General features: G+C 50.3%; 2 protein-coding genes across 2 annotated transcripts in view; one reads left to right on the forward strand and one right to left on the reverse strand.

Annotated features, from left to right (window-relative positions):
* The window catches only part of LOC129382439 (uncharacterized), a 182380-nt gene that overhangs the window by 111619 nt on the left and 53251 nt on the right, over positions 1-17510 (forward strand). The gene's annotated exons all lie outside the window — the stretch shown is intronic.
* The window catches only part of LOC129382438 (uncharacterized), a 34302-nt gene that overhangs the window by 15014 nt on the left and 1778 nt on the right, over positions 1-17510 (reverse strand). Inside the window, exon 2 of the mRNA XM_055066369.1 lies at positions 3159-3310. Within this exon, the coding sequence (XP_054922344.1) occupies positions 3159-3310 (152 nt within the window). The remainder of the gene's footprint in view (positions 1-3158; positions 3311-17510) is intronic.

Consider the following 17510-nt stretch of genomic DNA (forward strand, 5'->3'; position numbering starts at 1 on the left):
CGGAGCCCAGAAACCGAAACCGAAATCGCTCGGTAAAATAATGCTATCATTAAATTATTTATCGGGTATATATGAATCCCGCGCTGTGTAGTATCGGGTAAAGAACGCATCGACGAAAATTTTCATGTCTCCACCCCTTTAAACGCGGCATCTCTGGTGCACAGCTCTGGGTCGGCCCTACGATGACGAGCCCGTTCACGAGCCAAATCTCAGTTACGCTCGCGGTAGGCAGCTTCTTCCTCAGGAGCACACTATACGTGGTCGTCCCATAGTTGTTGTTGGGATAGAATGTGCAGAACCACTAATCCAAAGCTCCGTTTATTGGGTGCAAGACCCACCACTGGAGATGCTGGTGCTGCAATCATTTTAACGATAGGTTGGATTGGTTTTACGATTGACGTGGCTCCCTGGATTTTATGGCGCAAGAAGTCCCGGCAGCCATAGAGTTTCCTACAAAAATTACTACAGGGAACTCTGGCGCTAGTGTCTACGGGAGCTGCAATGGGAGCGGTTGTACCATCATGGGATGTAGATGGATCTGCCTTAATTTCGTCCTTTTGGCTTGAAATGGCTTTGTGACTTTGTCCACTCGTCATTTTCAACAGTGTATTGCGTAATAATTAATTAAATAAACATCATTAAAATTGCCCGACGGCAGGATTCGAACACAGCGACGCTACCTCAGAAGCCTGATCTTGAAACCATTAGGCCACGGACGCATGTATCGAACAGCGAATGAAACGCCCTTATGAATTTATCGCGGGCATGTCAGTGCCTTGATACGCTTGGCGCGTATCCATTTGGCCACCTGGACAAGCTCAATCGTTGCAATTAATAGCAATTGTACGCGTTCCCGGCGTCTTCTGCACTTCGAATAATATAGATTGCGCTGAAATATACGACAATAAGATTTATATAGCGTAATATACAAAGCCACAAGAACGTCTGAATCGACAAGCACGAAGATCAGACAAATCCATGTACTCCCCATCATTCCCATGGTAGGACAACGACTGCAGCGCCAGAGTTCCCTCTAGTAATTTTTGTAGGAAACTCTATGCCGGCAGCCACGCACTTCTAGTATCAAGTTTCAGTCGCTGGGCCCTGTTCGTTGGCCACAAGCCGCCAGCATAATATTTGCTTCGTTCGCGGCAGGTTGGAATCAATCGTCGATAAATTCTATGCCGATCTGGCCCGATCGCCGAAAATGCAAGACCGCATAATACTCTCGTATAACATAGCATTCTATCAGGGGGAAAGGGGTCACTCCTACCCCTTTCGCCCTCTTGGCCTCTTCTTTTTCTCGCCCGCTAGGTCACGTGGCCCCTCTTTAGTCATGCGTGACAACGACGGCAGTCGGTCGGCATTAATAGCTTCGCTGTAAAATATTTAACTATCTCCAAGTGCCAACGAAGCCACTGCAAGACGTCTGCCTAGCCTCCACAGCGTTGACTACAATGTAGGGAACGGCGAATACAAGCCGAGAAGACGGCACGGCGTGGGTGCCCGTATTGAGAGGGGCGTTCGCCGCTGTTGTAGGCTAGGCAAACCTCAAAGAACTGTTGATATAGTGTTCACTGCAAATTAAACGAAGCCCCAGGATTCAACTCTAAGCGGCCTGTAGTTAGAGCGCCGAAACATTTGTTGCTCTGATCTATCGCCGACGCCGGCGTGTTGGCACAAATGGCCTGGCCATACAGCTGTTCCGGTGCTCCCACGCGGGCTGTGTTTCGCTCTAAAAACATTGCCTAGAGTGAACTACGCTCGTCTCGTAAACCGCTTTAAAGCAGAGCAGGCTGCGAAGGATGGAAAGGAAGGTGCTTGCGCAAGGTGAATATAATTCGCATGACTGCTCGTATGCCACATTTGCGCAAGCACCTGTAATTTTTTTTTCTATGCCAGCCAGATGCGGCGGATCCAACCGCTCACCACCATCTGCTGTTGTCCTTTGCTACTTTCCCCCTTCGGTTGGCGTTGGCGCGTGCTCTCCTCGCGCGCCACAGGGGAGGGCACGCATCTGGGCGGCGTTCGTCGCTCGCGCACGCGACAGTAAACCGCCTTCGTCGGCTAACCCTCACACGCTTTTACTCATACGGAACCTCACAGCGATGGCGACGCCGACGGCAGAAATGCGCCTGGAGTGTCCGTATCATTGCTATAGCAATACAAATTCAAGCCGCGCGAAAATAAAAACCACTCTTCGGGCTGTGAATTCGAAACACTAACCTCCGTTGCTGCGAGACCGCACGCTAACCAATTCAGCCACTGTCAGCGCATCATACGCCCTCTTTAAAGCGGGGTTTTAGAGGCATGAAAAAAGTAGACGCAGCACAAGGTGCCAGCCAATCACAGGCGTGTCCTCCTTCCTAGGAAAAGGTTATGTTCGCTCGCCTAAGGGGGGGGGGGGAGGGGGCGGGCGGCGAGCGGTTTCCCGCCAGTGCAGGCCCGGCAGTCGGAGGGGGACGCCGCGTTTAGTTCGTTCTGCCGAATAGCAAGCTGTGTTGAAGGAGCGTCAGCAGGGGCGGGCAGCGCGTCGTGCGTTTGGCCGAAGAAAAGGCGGCGTTTGATGAACGCTGCCGGGAACTCGCTCGTGAACGGGCTCATCGTTGGCGTGCCGACCTCGCCGTGAGGAAGCACGAAGCCGAGGTGTTACGACGGATCCCAGCTTTGATTGCACTCCTCTTCACAGTAGTGGAAAATCAGTCAATTTTTTTTTTTGCAATAGGCGAATGCACACATATATCAGCAAGCTCTTTCCAGTACTCCGAGCTAGTAGGTCACTCTACCCGACCATTCCAGCTGCCACCTAGTGAACTCTGCTCGAGTGCATTCGGTGTGCGATAAGAAATCTATTTCCGTGCCGGCCGCGCCAAAGTACGACTAGTGCCGCCGGTCCAGTTTAGTGCGCCGTGACGATAAGACAGCAGACAGCCCACCTTTTGCCGGGTTTGATGGTAGATATTGGGAGTGAAGCGCAACTACAAATTGGGAATCGTCTAATGCAAAAATATTTGTTTTTCTTTTGTTGCTGTAATCCTCAATTATATCGAGGTCTGCCTCAGTCAATTGGAGCTTACAAGAACCTTCTGTTTGATTTCTCGTGTGAGTCATTTTTCGGTATCAAGTCAAAGGCGGTTGAAAAATAAATTTACACGCACCTTTCTGAACTGTCCGGGGTTTTAACATGCCAGGTGTACGTTGCTTTTCCAGAATCCATGTCAAGGAATGTAATGTCAGCAGTTAGACACCTTAAAACCGGTATGTCTACGCTTGACACAGCCAGCACCACGTTCTGTACTGACGCAATGGCCTAGAAATTCAATTAGGTTGAGATCATAAGCATAACATCAAAAATAATTAGTCATAATTCTGTAAATGTCTCTAAAAACCAGAAATTAAAAATTCATAAATTTAATTATTCTGCCGCAACGTACATACTACGTGTCCGTGCTTAATGCATGAAACTTTAAAACATTCGTTGTACGCATATAAAACCTAGTGCATGGTATTGTGAGTTCAATAGATAAACCTCCAGTACGTTTTCAGTAGCGGACTTTCTATCGCGTAATTCTAAGTAATTAAGAATCATTTATTGTTTAATTGTAAAAATATTATTGAACTGGTTATGGAGAATTGTAAGAGACGTCAATAAGGACATCTTTTCAACAAGGTGCACTTCATTATTAAAATTGAATGCTGGGCCACTTGTCACTGGTATTGTGAAACATTATCACAACTGCGTGATAAATGGATGTGATACAAGATTATGAATAAAGGCTACATGACCAGCACTCATATATTCTATGCTGCTCCTATTTACGCCTTCGTCTTTTGTAGCGAGGTAACGATGCGCCATATTCAACTCCGCATGTTTATCTTTTTCATGACGCAGAAGGCAGGCGAAGTACGCAAACAATCTGTTGATCCCTCTTTTAGAGGAATCGGCCATAACATGAGAGTGAAACGCGTTATTCCATGAAGTCGTGACGCGTTCGTTGCAAATTCACAAATGCTCGTAGGTAGATGTGCAGAGTCTTTCATTATTAACACTTTTGCTCGAAGGGCTAAGCAATGACCCCTATAGCAAGCAAGCGAGGCCTGTGCTGCTCGGCAGCGTAAACAACAGCCTACGCACTTCCAGGCCTCATATGTATATCCGACAAGACGGTGAGCGCTTATGTTATTCAACGGCATTGGTGGAGCTTCGGCACAGAATACAGAACATACTTTCGAGAAAGGAAAGTGTACCTTCGACAGTGGTACGAAAATAACAAGCGGCAGCGCATAAAACTTACTAGGGGGCGCGACAGATGGCGCTGCCTAAACAGAAAGCGGTAATGCAATTTTTTTCATAGTGCAACATCCAGTGTGTCCGCTTTTTACCGGTGGCGCACGCTGGGGTACGCGCCGGGCTCACCCTACTGGCTTTGCGGCATGCCTCAGCTGCCACGTTTTAATTGCCAGCAGACTAAAGAGGCCCTGCTGACGCCCATGCAAACAAGCTACAAGTGAATGAATAAGACGTGCGACTTTACTGGCAGAAGAAAAGCAGTGCCTTTTCTTGTACAAGAACAGAAATAAACTTGGCATGTCGAGATACGCTGAAACTATTAACGCGAGCTCGTAAACTGCACACTCTCATAGTCGCACATGGCGGTCTGGTAACGAGCGACAATCAGCAGCGCAAGCAGATTGGACAGTGCCCCACTTGTTTGCATCGGCAGTCGCCGTAACTTGCATTGCGAAGCAATCGGCTGACGCAGGCATCTGCTGCCTCAACCAACACAGTGACATAAACTACCCCGCAATTTAGCGTTACCTCCTTTGCAACCTGCACGTTTCTTTTTTTTTCTCTTTCGCGTGCTGCTAATGTGAAACTCACACTTTTTACCCCACATTCTCAATATGGGCATGGTCGTTGTGGGCATTACTATTTTGCAGCCACTTTTGCACCCCTTTCCACCCATGTGGCTATCAACTTCATACATTTCGGACCATGTAATCACTTATGCTGGTCTTCACTCACGCCACATCACGGCCGATGAAGACCCACAAGCATAATCTGCTCACGGCTGCAGCAGGAAAGGACTAACGGGTAGCACCAATTAGGGTGCGTGTGTATTTGGAGTCCTTGTCGCTGTGTGGACTGCAGGAGAATATCGTTACTTCGAGAGGCTGTTGCCCAATCCAGTTGACCAGGTCGCCACAATCCATGAAACATAACACGGCGACCATGATCAAAGGAGACTCGGCATTCCATCACCGCAAATGTTCAGAAAATAAACTATACATTGGCTAAGATCCCCATGACAGCAGTGAGCATTCACGCACCACGGGTCGCTTACGGCACATTCAGCTATCCGACTTAAGGCACTGTGTTTGCCTTTGTCGCACATGGCGGTCTGGTAACGAGCGACAACTAGTAGCGCAAGCAGATTTGGCAATGTTCCACCTGTTTGCACCGACAGTCGCAGTAACTTGCATTTCGAAGCAATGGATTGACGCAGGCATTTGCTGCCACAGCCAACACAGCAGCATGGACTACCCGGCATTTTAGCGTTAGCTGTTTTCCAACCTGCATGTTTCTTTTTCCTTTTTAGGGCGCTGCTAACGTGTAACTCACACTTGGCGCCCCACATTCTCTCAATATGGGCATAGTCGGTTTTGTGCTCATCACTATTTTGCAGATACTTTTGCAGGCTTTTCCATCCATGCGGACGTCATACACTTCAGGCGATAAAAGCACGTGTGCTAGTCTCCGTTCACGTCAAATCGCGGCCGACGGAGGCCAAAAGCACACTTTACCCATGGCTGCAGCAGGAAAGGACAAACAGGGAAAAGCAATCACAATACATGTAAATAGGGAGTATATGTCGCTGTGCGGACTGCAGGAGCAGGCGCTCACCTCGAGAGGCTATTGCCCAATGCAACTAACCAGGCCGCCACATCCGAGTAATGTAACACGGCAGCCATGACCAAGTGGGACATCATTCAAACGAGGCTCTGGAATCATATCCCTGTAGCATACCTCTAACATAACTCTGAATCTATACATTGACACTATACATTGGCTACGATCCACGTGACAACGTGAGCATACACGCACACGAGTCGCTTACGGCACATTCAACCGTCCGACTGCAAGCTTAGTGCTTGCCTTCGTCGCATATGGTGGTCTGGTAACAAGCGATGGTCAGCAGGGCAAGCAGATTGGACAGTGTCCAACCTATTTGCACCGACAGTCGCCGTTGCAGATGAGCAACTTGCATTGCGAAGCAATCGGGTGACGCAAGCATTTGCTGGCACAGCCAACACAGCTACATGGAGCCCCCGGCATTTTAGCCTCACCTCCTTTATAACCTGCACGTTGCTTTTTGTTCTTTCGCGTGCTGGTAATGTGTAAGTCGCTCTTGGTGCCCCACACTCTCTCAATATGGGCATGGTCGGTTTTGCGGGCATCACCATTTTGCAGGCACTTTTGCAGGCACTTTTGCAGGCCTTTCCACCCATGTTGCTATCATAAAGGAGATTTATTGGGGTTCGTAGCGACCACCGGTCCTGGGATGCACCGAGCAGTTCCCGAGCTCGAGCCTCTGCTGCGCGCTTGATGCTGCCGATGCTGCTGACTCTGTGCGCTCGTTTGTCATCTTCCTTACAATGGCCCCGCGGAAATAAACGACCCATCCTGGCGACTTAGTTTTCTGGAAGGACGGTAGAATGGTGATACGGCTTGAGACGCTGAACGTGAACGACTTCGCGGTTACGACGTCGCATGTCGGACGGCGGCGTTAGCGGCTCAACCAGGTAATTGACGGGTGATGTCCTCTCGAGAACGCGGTATGGCCCGTCATACTTCGGAAGGAATTTTGAAGCGAGCCCAGACATGCGGTGTGGCACTAACAACGAAACAAGAGCGCCCGGGAGAAAAGTGGGAGTCGAGTTCTGGGCATCGTGAACGGCTTTTTGACGGTTCTGGTCGTCCGAGATGAATCGGCGGGCCAGCTGGCGACATTCCTCGGCGTGTCTGGCGGCTTCCGATATCGGCAGGCATTCAGATGGGTCAGGCCGGTAGGTTAGAATGGTGTCAATTGTGTGCGAAGGATGACGAACGTAAAGAAGGTAAAAGAGTGAGAATCCGGTAGTGGCCTGAGTCGCGGTGTTGTAGCCGTAGGTGACAAACGGAACAACTAGGTCCCAATTAGAGTGATCAGGGGAGACATACATGGCGAGCATGTCACCAAGAGTTCGATTAAAGCGTTCCGTGGTACCGTTAGTCTGTGGGTGATAAGCAGTGCATTTACGATGAATGGCGCATTCAGCAAGCAGTCGTTCGGTGACTTCAGATAAGCAGGCGCGGTCTCTGTCGCTTAAAAGTTCACGTGGACCTCCGTGACGAAGGAGAAAACGACGAAGTATGAAATTGGCGACCTTCTGCGCTGTAGCATTTGGTAGAGCAACAGTCTCCGCATAACAGGTTAAGTGGCCTACCGCAACGATTATCTACCTGTTGCCGGTAGGAGTCAACGGAAGTGGCCCGTAGAGATCTATGCCCACGCGATCAAAGGGTCGGAATGGGCATTGTAAAGGCTGGAGTTCACCGGCGGAGTTGTGCGGTGGCGCTTTGCGGCGTTGGCACTCATGACAAGAGCGGACGAACTTTCGAACGAAATTGTACATTCCCCGCAAGTAATAGCGCTGTCGAAGTCTTTCGTAGGTCTTGAAGACTCCCGCGTGGCCACACTGAGGGTCGACGTGGAACGAGGAGCAGACCTCTGATCGCAAGATTCTCGGAATGACGAGTAAACAGGTGCGTCCCTCTGGGGCATAGTTGCGTCGAAATAGTTGCTGGTCGCGAATCGCAAAATGAGAAACTTGGCGCCGAAGCGTACCTGACGCCGGAACTTTCGACGTATCCGAGAGAAGGTCTAGCAGAGATGCAGTCCAGGGATCATTACGCTGTGCAGCAGCGATAGTGTCAACGTCCAGAGAGGATAATGTACACTCGCAGGCGGAGTCGTCACTGGGCTTCGGGGGAAGCGGCGATCGGGATAGCGCGTCAGCATCGGAGTGCTTTCCCCCGGAACGGTAAACCACGCGGATGTCATATTCTTGGATTCGCAATGCCCAGCGGGCAAGGCGGCCTGATGGATCTTTGAGCGTCGACAGCCAACATAGTGCGTGGTGGTCGGTCACTACGCCAAACGATCGGCCGTATAAATATGGGCGAAACTTGCCAAGCGCCCACACAATGGCCAAACACTCCTTTTCTGTAACGCTGTAATTAGTCTCCGCATTGGTTAACGTGCGACTCGCGTATGCGACGACGTATTCTGTGTGGCCAGGTTGACGCTGTGCCAACACAGCGCGAAGGCCTACACCGCTTGCATCAGTATGGATTTCGGTTGGCGCTTGAGGGTCAAAATGGCGAAGAATAGTTGCCGTCGTGAGAAGACGGCGCAAGGTTTAGAAGGCGTCGTCACAGGCTGGAGACCATGATGAGAGATCCCTAGCGCCACCAAGGAGCTGCGTGAGAGGCGATATAATTGACGCAAAATTTCTAACGAATTGCCGGAAGTAAGAGCAGAGGCCGACAAAAATGCGTAGCTCTTTCATAGTGGTAGGTTTTGGGAACGCAGTAACAGCACGTAGTTTCTCGGGCTCCGGGCGAATACCTCCTTTGACACGACATGGCCTAAAATTGTGAGCTGACGAACAGCAAATCGACACTTCTTCAGGTTAAGTTGCAACCCGGCGTTGGTCAAGCAAGTGAGTACGTGCTGGAGGCGGAGCAGGTGCGTTGCGAAATCACGGGCGAACACCACAATGTCGTCAAGATAGCAAAGACAGATTTTCTATTTGAGGCTACGCAGAACATTATCCATCATTCTTTCGAACGGAGGCCAGGTCACCAAAGTGGAAAAGTTCAATCTCAGCCCCAGCACAATTGATGATGGCATTGTGGCGTGAGAGAAAATCCCATCCTAGAATAACGGCGTGGGAGCACGATGAAAGAACTATGAATTCAATCGTATACAAAACGTCCTGTGTGGTCACACGGGCAGTACAAGCAGCGGTAGGGCAAATGGGTTGAGCACTCGCCGTTCGTAGCGACAATCCAGACACAGACGTCGTCGCTTTACGAAGTGAACGGCAAAACCTGGCATCCATAACTGAAATAGCGGCACCGGTATCGACGAGAGCGACTGTGGCGACATTTTCGATAAACACATCAATGACATTGGCAGGGAAAGGAGGAGGACTTCGGCATGTCGACACTTGCGTAGTTCTTGCCTCAGGAACTGCGTCGTCTAGTTTCCCTCGTCGATAGAGACGGGTCGTCGACGCATAGGGGAAAGCAATCGGCGACGTGGAGAGGGTGATCGGAGGCGTTCGAAGCGAGGACGGCGATCAGTCTGGCAGCGAGCTGGTGATGGCTCGAAGGGTCCGTAAGGCGCATTTGAATCAGGCGGCACATAGGGCGCTCAGCGATCGTCATCGAACGCCTGCGATCGGCGGCGGCAGAACCTTGCGACATGACTGGGACATCTACAAGCGAAGCATATAGGGCGATTGTCCGGCGTACGCCACGGGTTAGCGATGGCAATGGTGTTCCAGGGGTTGGGAGGGGGAGGGCGGTGCACAGGCTGCTGGAAGCGACGCACGGGCACAGTGCGAGGGGCCATTGCAGCAACTGTAGCATAAGTGACTGGTGTAGTCATGACATCCTGCTGGTAAACAGCCGGCAGCGCTTCTGCGACCTCTTCATGGATCACGTTACGGAGATGAGACGGTAAAGTGCTAGCAGCCTCCTGAGTGACGGACACCAGAGATGGCTGTCGTGCGACTTCTTCGTGACGAAGTCCTTGATTTGAGTTATCAGGGAGGCTTGTTCTGGGCCGGTGGTCAGGCTGCAGAGTGACGCCGAATTTGGTGTGGGGTGTCGCCTTGTCAGAGCGCGCTGCTTACGTAATTCATCATAGCTCTGGCACAAGCTGATAACGTCGCCAACAGTGCGCGGGTCCTTGGCCAGAAGCATCTGGAACCCGTCATCATCGATTCCCTTCATGACGTGCTTGATCTTTTCCGCTTCTGTCATGGCAGCGTTCACGCGCCTGCACAAATCTAGCATGTCTTCTATATAGCTGGTGAATGTCTCACCCGTGTCCTGTGCGCGTGTACGCAAACGCTGCTCGGCTCGTAGTTTCCTGATGGTGGGTCGGTCAAATACTTCCATAATCGATGTCTTGAACGCCGACCATGTTCGGATATCCTTCTCAGCCAGTTTTTCCGAGTCATTCCACTTGTTGTGAACGCTCACCCGTTCGTAGGACGACAGCCACTCTTCAAAGTCGTTGTCGTCGGTTCCGCTGAAGATAGGAGGCTCCCGCTGGCGAAAGGTGCCAGCGCAACGGACGGGTGGCGATGGAAGAGTCTGCTGGTCGGCATCAGGCGTGGCGAAGGGTAGCGTCCGAGAACGGAATTCCAGGATGGTAGAATGGAACGTTACCCCGCACCTCCACCACTTATAAAGAGATTTATTGGGGTTCGTAGCGACCGCCGGTCCTGGGATGCACCGAGCAGTTCCCGAGCTCGAGCCTCTGCTGCGCGCTTGATGCTGTCGATGCTGCTGACTCTGTTCGCACGTTTGTCCTCTTCCTTACAATATCAACTTCATACACTTCGGAATATGTAACCTTGTATGATAGACTCTGTTGACGCCTAATCATGCCTGAGGTAGGCCACAAGTAAAATTTGCAGATGGCTGCAGAGGAAAAAACGGAATGGGGAGCACCAATCACGGTGCGTGTAAATTCGGAGTCTATGTCGCTGTGCGAACTGCAGGAGCAGGTGCTTGCCTCGAAATGCTGTTTCCAATGCAACTGACGGGGTTCCCATACAAGAGAAACGTAACACGGTGATGAGTACAAAGGCCGACACCAGCGAAACAAGATTCTGCAAACAATCACTTCAATGTAGCTTGCGCGAAAGCACAGGCTGTCGGGCAAGAATAGCGATCCCGAACTAGGAATAAATATGGGAATGAGAAAGCTTGCATTTAAGAAAGAAGCCGCTCCATATTGCAAGCACTGAAAGCGAAAAACGAGAGAACTTCAATGCTACATAAGCACACGGTGCAATGGTTAAGGCAAGACACACCGTAATGCCGCACCAGCTATTTCAGAAGAGCAATTACACATGGCAACGCACACTACAAAATACGGCACCAAATATGTCATGGTACTAGACAGTGACTGGGATTAAGTATGAGCAAAGCCTCGGTTGATCTTTCTGTTTGGACGAGAAAGAGAAATTATCTCTAACAAGAATGTGGAATGAAAAAGCTTGCATTCATTGAAAAAAATTATACTTGGCACAAAAAGAATTTGGCAAGGCCAGGAAGCTGAATAAGGAAGGGAAAGCTGACGGAACTGTTTTGGCCAACGTCGTCTGTGCTTGTTCATAGGTTGCAGGTATATCTGAAGACAGAATTTTTGTTGTTGAGACACCTGAATGACTCGGCCAATATCCGTGCTGGTGGAATGATGGCTGAGGCTCTTTTGATTTTTGACACAGTCGTCCGTACACTTCATATCTCATCCAAATACTTATGGAACGGCTTCTTTGTTCGTGGTGTGAAGGCTTGCGAAACCGGCTCCAGCCCCTTATTGTTGGTGCAGATGGCGGCTCCTGTGATGACCAAGATGTGCTCGGCACAAACTATGTGGAGGCAGAACGGTGATACATGAGATACAACCGAGATTAACCACATTCATGTAATCTTTTACAGCGAAGCTGCATACCTCTACCGTGCAAGAAAACTTTCGTGTCGTTGTAAGCAAAAAAGATCCCGTACGTGGGCCGATGCCGGAGATAGTGCAATGCCGGGCCGACACGCGGCGGAGGTGAAGCAGGCGCTAAGCACTTCCCATACGTGGGCTGATCTCGAAGATAGTGCAATACCGGTCCGACTCGCTGTGACCATGAAGCAGGCGTTAAGCACTCCCCATACGTGGGCCGATCCCGTACATGGTGCAATGACGAGCCGACCCGCGGTGGAGCTGCAGTTCGCCATTAAGGGGCCCATGTACACATCTTCAATGGTCATCCTTCTTCACAGAGTGGACCGGCACTGAGTTTTTTTTTTTTTATGTTCGAACGAATTATGCTGAGCTATAAATATGAACAGAGGGTCATACCATCCACTACAAACAAATGACACGCATCTGATAACTAGCAAGCCAATACAGCCCATATCCAGCATATTTATTTCTGAAGCAGGTGTTGTTTATCTTGTAGTAGGAATCAAAGCCCACACAATAGCCTTGTTGTGGCAGGGAGCAGCTTCTAGTTGTACCTGGAGTGTGTTGCTTTATACTGGTGCTGTCCTCATTACTGCATGTCTGGAACAGAAATTTTGACTGCATCAGAAACTGAAAAAAGCAGAATTTTGCAATAGGAAATGCGAGAAAGTGCGACTTATATATTGTAATGGTTTGCGACTACAGAACGCATGCTAATGTACACTGTTTGGTCTAGGGTGCTTAAGCATCATGGTAAATAAATATTGCTACTCTCCATAAAATTGATGCCTGCCTAACTACAATTCATGTTAACAGTTTAAGTATTATTAAGATCCCAAATGAGAACATTTGTGCTCTGAATTATACACTAGAAGAGATCAAACTGAAAAGCAAGAACATTTCGAACCAGGTGCGCAATATGTGTGAATTATCATGCGTGCAACTGTTTGATACATTAAATTCAGTACTTAGCTTCAGTTCATCAAATGATTATTTGGTTTTGTGGACGAAAGAAGTTGCCGGCAGGTTCGAAAAAAAAAAGTGTATTGATAAATCTACTCAGTCACCCATGGCTATGGCTACAACGAGATGAAAAATGCGACGCGCGTTCCGATATCGTTCTTTCTTCTATGAATGTGTGTATAATGATGGCCTCGCAAGTGAGAGCTTACTGTCCATATGTAATACAGCATCTAGTTCGTTAACTCGTCTCCGCCTGTAAGTTAACTAGACGAATATATCACATAGCGATTGAAGCAGCGATGTTAGACGACTCACCGATATTGTTTTCCCCAGGCGCAGCAGGATCCGGCTCCGATTTCGATGGAGACGTGTTCCACATTGCTCACGACTGAAACCTAGGTTTCGGGCTTAAACGCCAAGTTAAATAACGCGAGGTAACAGAGTCCAATAAATTGGTTTCAGCACAATATAAGCAACCGATGTACGCGCCAATGAATCTGTACCTGCCGTACGTGCACGCGAACATACCGGTAAACATTTTAAATCCAGGCCGATGGTCACGTGGGAGGTCGATGAGGCTGAACGATATTTTGGTTTATAACGGCAAAAAACAACAAAGTTAGTAATAAAGAGTACAATTTTTAATAATGAACGATTATTTTGTACTCTGTCATCTAATAAAAACGCTTCGTTTATTGTCGAAGAAAGTTTGTAGGGTAAAATTGCGCTTACTACGGCGCCTCCAGCGGGAGATATTGCGCTCACGTGGGAAACTTTTTAATTGGTGTACGATGCCTATTGTTTGTTTGTTTTATTTTAGCAGCGCCACGCGGTCGATTTTTTTGCCATCCGTGGCCATTTATTGAACTTGACAGTGTGCGCGGCCTGACTACGGCGGCATAGCGCGTTTGCGCATATCCACGTGGAAAGGCGAACCACTGCAGTGCCCCTGAGCGGTGACAATCGTCCGCGATCACTTCCTAAGAGTGCAAAAGAATGCGACACGTACGCCGCTGGCCGTAAACGCCGACTGAGTTAGATTGCAAGAAACTGTCAAGCACTGCCATACTTACGAACTTTATAAGTATTGTACTGGAAAAGAACGAATAGTATGCACAGAGTCATCATCCCTTTTCGCTTCCCTTTGCCCTCCTTCCCTTTCGCAGGGCTACAGCACACTTTACGTTTCGAATCCGTTTTCGTGTCCATCACGCATACATCATGACGAGTGCCTCGGTTCTGTTGACGCATTTGACACGAGCTCTGCTTACGATGTGCCTAATGACTTGACTCCTCTTCAGCTCGGCGTCATGGCTCTTCCTGTCTCAGCGCCTGCACCGGCATGTGGCAGAACATTTGCTCGATCTATTGATCCGAACTTCACTCCGAGTCCCCTTGCGCGAATCGTCGACCTCCTTAACCAATTTGGTACTTCTTTTCACCTCCAACAACATTGTTTAGGACGTACCTGCACACTTATTCATCACATCAACACCGCTTGCGATGCGCCGTTACGCCAGCGTCCATACGGTGCGTCCCCAATGAAGCAACGTGTCATCGATGAGCACGTAAAAGACATGCTCCAACGCGGCGTGATGCAGCCATCGCACAGCCTTTCCGGTAGTGCTGGGCCAAGATAAATATGGGACAATTTGTTGTTGTGTGGACTATCGACAAGTCAACGAGAGGACCTAGAAAGATGTCTATCCTCTTCCCCATACCGACGATGCACTGTACTATCTCCAAAGCGCTGAATTATTTTCGTCCTTAGACTTACGATCCCGTTATGGGCAAGTCCCGGTGGCATGGGCTGATCTCCCGAACACGGCTTGTATGAATTTACCGTCATACTTTTGGCCTGTGTAATGCGCTTGCCACATTTGAAAAAATTATGCATAACGTCCTCCGGCGCCTTAAATGGCAGACATGCTTTTGTCATCTCCATGACATTGTCATCTTTTCACCCAACGCTTCTTCTCAACTCTACGCTAAGAAACCTCGACAGCAAATAGGTTGCCGCACTCACGCAATACGCAAACGAGTGCCGGCACTCAGGCAAAATACCGCAAGAATGGAAACACGGAAATCTAGTGTTCATCCCGAAGCCGGGCAAGAAGATGGATATCGACAATGTACGCCCCATCTCGCTCACCTCGTTCCTCGGCAAATCGATTGAAAATGTCATCCTCACCCGACTGCAAGCTTACGCGGAAGAGAAAGATCTGATTCCACCGACGATGCTGTAATTCCGTGCCCACCATTCGACGGAAGACGCGCTCGTCCAAATACATCACGACTTACTTCGGACACGCCACACGCACAAACCCGCCCCCTGCTCGGCATCGACCTCCACAAGGCCTTTGATACGGTGCAACACGCGGCCACCGCCTCGAACCTCGCCGCCATACACCCGGGGGAGCGCACCTACAATTGCGTGTGTGACTTCCTTTCAAACCGAACGACAGAACTCTTACTGGCCGGCGGGCTCACCTCCACACGAATGACCCTCAGGAACAGAGGCAACCCTCAAGGGGCAGTCCTCTCCCAGTTCCTTTTCTATATGATCATGCGTACTTTTCTTCCCTCGCTCGACGAGATCCCCGAATTACGCCACACCATCTATGCCCACCATATCACGCTCTGGACGACGACTGGTTCATACGGCCACATCGAAGAGACCCTTCAACGAGCAGGCGACACCGTCGTTCACCACGCAACGCAGGAAGGCCTCAAATGTTAGGAGAGTAAATTGGAACTCCTACTGCTCAGACCTCCCGACCATCGCAAAACGAAACTCCCCCCTTTACCGACAATCAGGGTCCAGTAAAAGGGCACAGTGAACCACATGCGAATCCTCGGCCTTCACCTCCAAACAGGCCAATCAAACGCCACCCTACTCGACCGGCTGACCGTTGCGATTACGCAAACCCGTCTCATCGCACGCCTGTCGGCCCACCGGCAAGGCATGCGTGAAAAGGAACTTCTCCAACGCTTTTGCGCCTTCGTGATATCGCGCATCTCCTACGCCCTAGCGTACCTGCATGTTTTACCCACCGAAAAGGACAGATTTTAACGGCTCATTCAGAAGGTCTACAAGCTAGCCCTAGGCCTTGCCGCCACCAACTCCGCGACGCATCTTGTTAGCCTCGGTCTACACAACACGTTCGACGAATCGGTTGAGGCACATCGCACTGCCCAAATACAACGTCTTCGCGGAAGCAAGACCGGCCGATGGATCCTCGATCGCATCGATCTCACTGCATCACTCTCAGGCCAAGAAGCGCTGTCCCTACCTCTTCCGATATGACAACGCTTCGTCGTCAAACCACTAGTAGCATCGGAGTAGCATCGCCAGTAAGAATCCGGTGCTTGACCGCGAGCGTCTGGCCTAAAGGGCGATCGACGAATTCGAAAATATCTCTGGACGATAATACTTGGTAAAGGCCTTCAGCCTGCGCAGAAGACAGGTCCGTCGCAACCATTTCCTGTATCTTGGGATCGGCGGTCGAGGCTGGCACGATGAGCCTGCTAATCTCGCAAGAAGCATCGGTCGATAAAGTTGCCACGTGATGGTCGCCGAGACAATCAACGTTGGTAAGGCAAATACCTTGCGGTAGAATTCGCTTTGCCAATCCAAAGTTAAAGATAAGCATGAAAGTGCGGTTCGCAGTAATAGTAAGTATACTGTGAGGCACGGTAACGTCATACTGTAGTGGAACGTCGCGCAGAGAAGTGACGAGGTACTCGCCATCCGGTACTGGTGGGCAAGACAAGAGTTCAATAAAGGCTATTGATTTTGGCGGCAGGCGAATAAAGCCGGTGGCGCGTAGGCTGCACTGGGGTGCGTCAGAAGGTTCTGCGAGAATCGGCATCTCAAGTCGAAGGGTACTGGCAGAGCAGTCAATAAGAGCAGAATGCGCGGAGAGAAAATCGAGGCCGAGAATGAGGTCGTGGGCGCAATGAGCAATCATGGTGAAGAGGACAGGAGTGTGGCGGCCGCCGATGCTAACACGTGCCGTACACATACCGATGATAGGCATAGTACCGCCATCCGCAACACGGACAACGCGTGCCGACGCTGGGGTGAGGAGCTTGTTCAGTCGTCGTCGGAAGGCAGCACTCATAATCGAAAAATGTGCACCTGTATCGATGAGTGTCGCGACAGGAAAGCCATCAACGTCAACGTCAAGAAGGTTTTGGTTCGTGTGTAACGTGAGCAGAGGATTTGAGGGCAGGGTGGACAACGCAGCTTCACCTCCAGAACAGCTTGACACTGGAACAGCAGAACACCTCCAGCTGCAGTGCCTAGTTTTCCGGCTTGATCGGGGAGGCCATAGGCGACGGAGAGAAGGGACGGGGTTGGGACGAACGAGACTGATGGCGTCGAGGAGAGGGCGAGCGGCTGTAGTGAAAGTTCGGGGCAGCAGCATCAGCGGCAATGGGTTTATGGCGGGTGGCATAGGGAACAGAAGTTCCAAAGGGGCGGGAAGGAGCTGCGGTGTATGTCCGAGGAGGTGGTGGCCATCGGTTGCGGCAGTGACGAGCGACGTAGCCTATGCGAGAGCAGTGGAAGCAGATCGGCCTGTCATTAGGGGTGCGCCATTCGGAGGCGTCGCGGCGAGATGTGGCAGAAAAGGACTGCCGGGGACGAGCAGGGCTGCTAGAGAACTGGGGAACCGTGGGTGGAGATGATGAACACACGGAGTTGAGACCCACGTTCTCAAATTCCTGTCTGACGACGGCCTG

This window comes from Dermacentor andersoni, chromosome 6 (assembly GCF_023375885.2).
Source record: "Dermacentor andersoni chromosome 6, qqDerAnde1_hic_scaffold, whole genome shotgun sequence".
NCBI classification, from domain to species: domain Eukaryota; kingdom Metazoa; phylum Arthropoda; class Arachnida; order Ixodida; family Ixodidae; genus Dermacentor; species Dermacentor andersoni.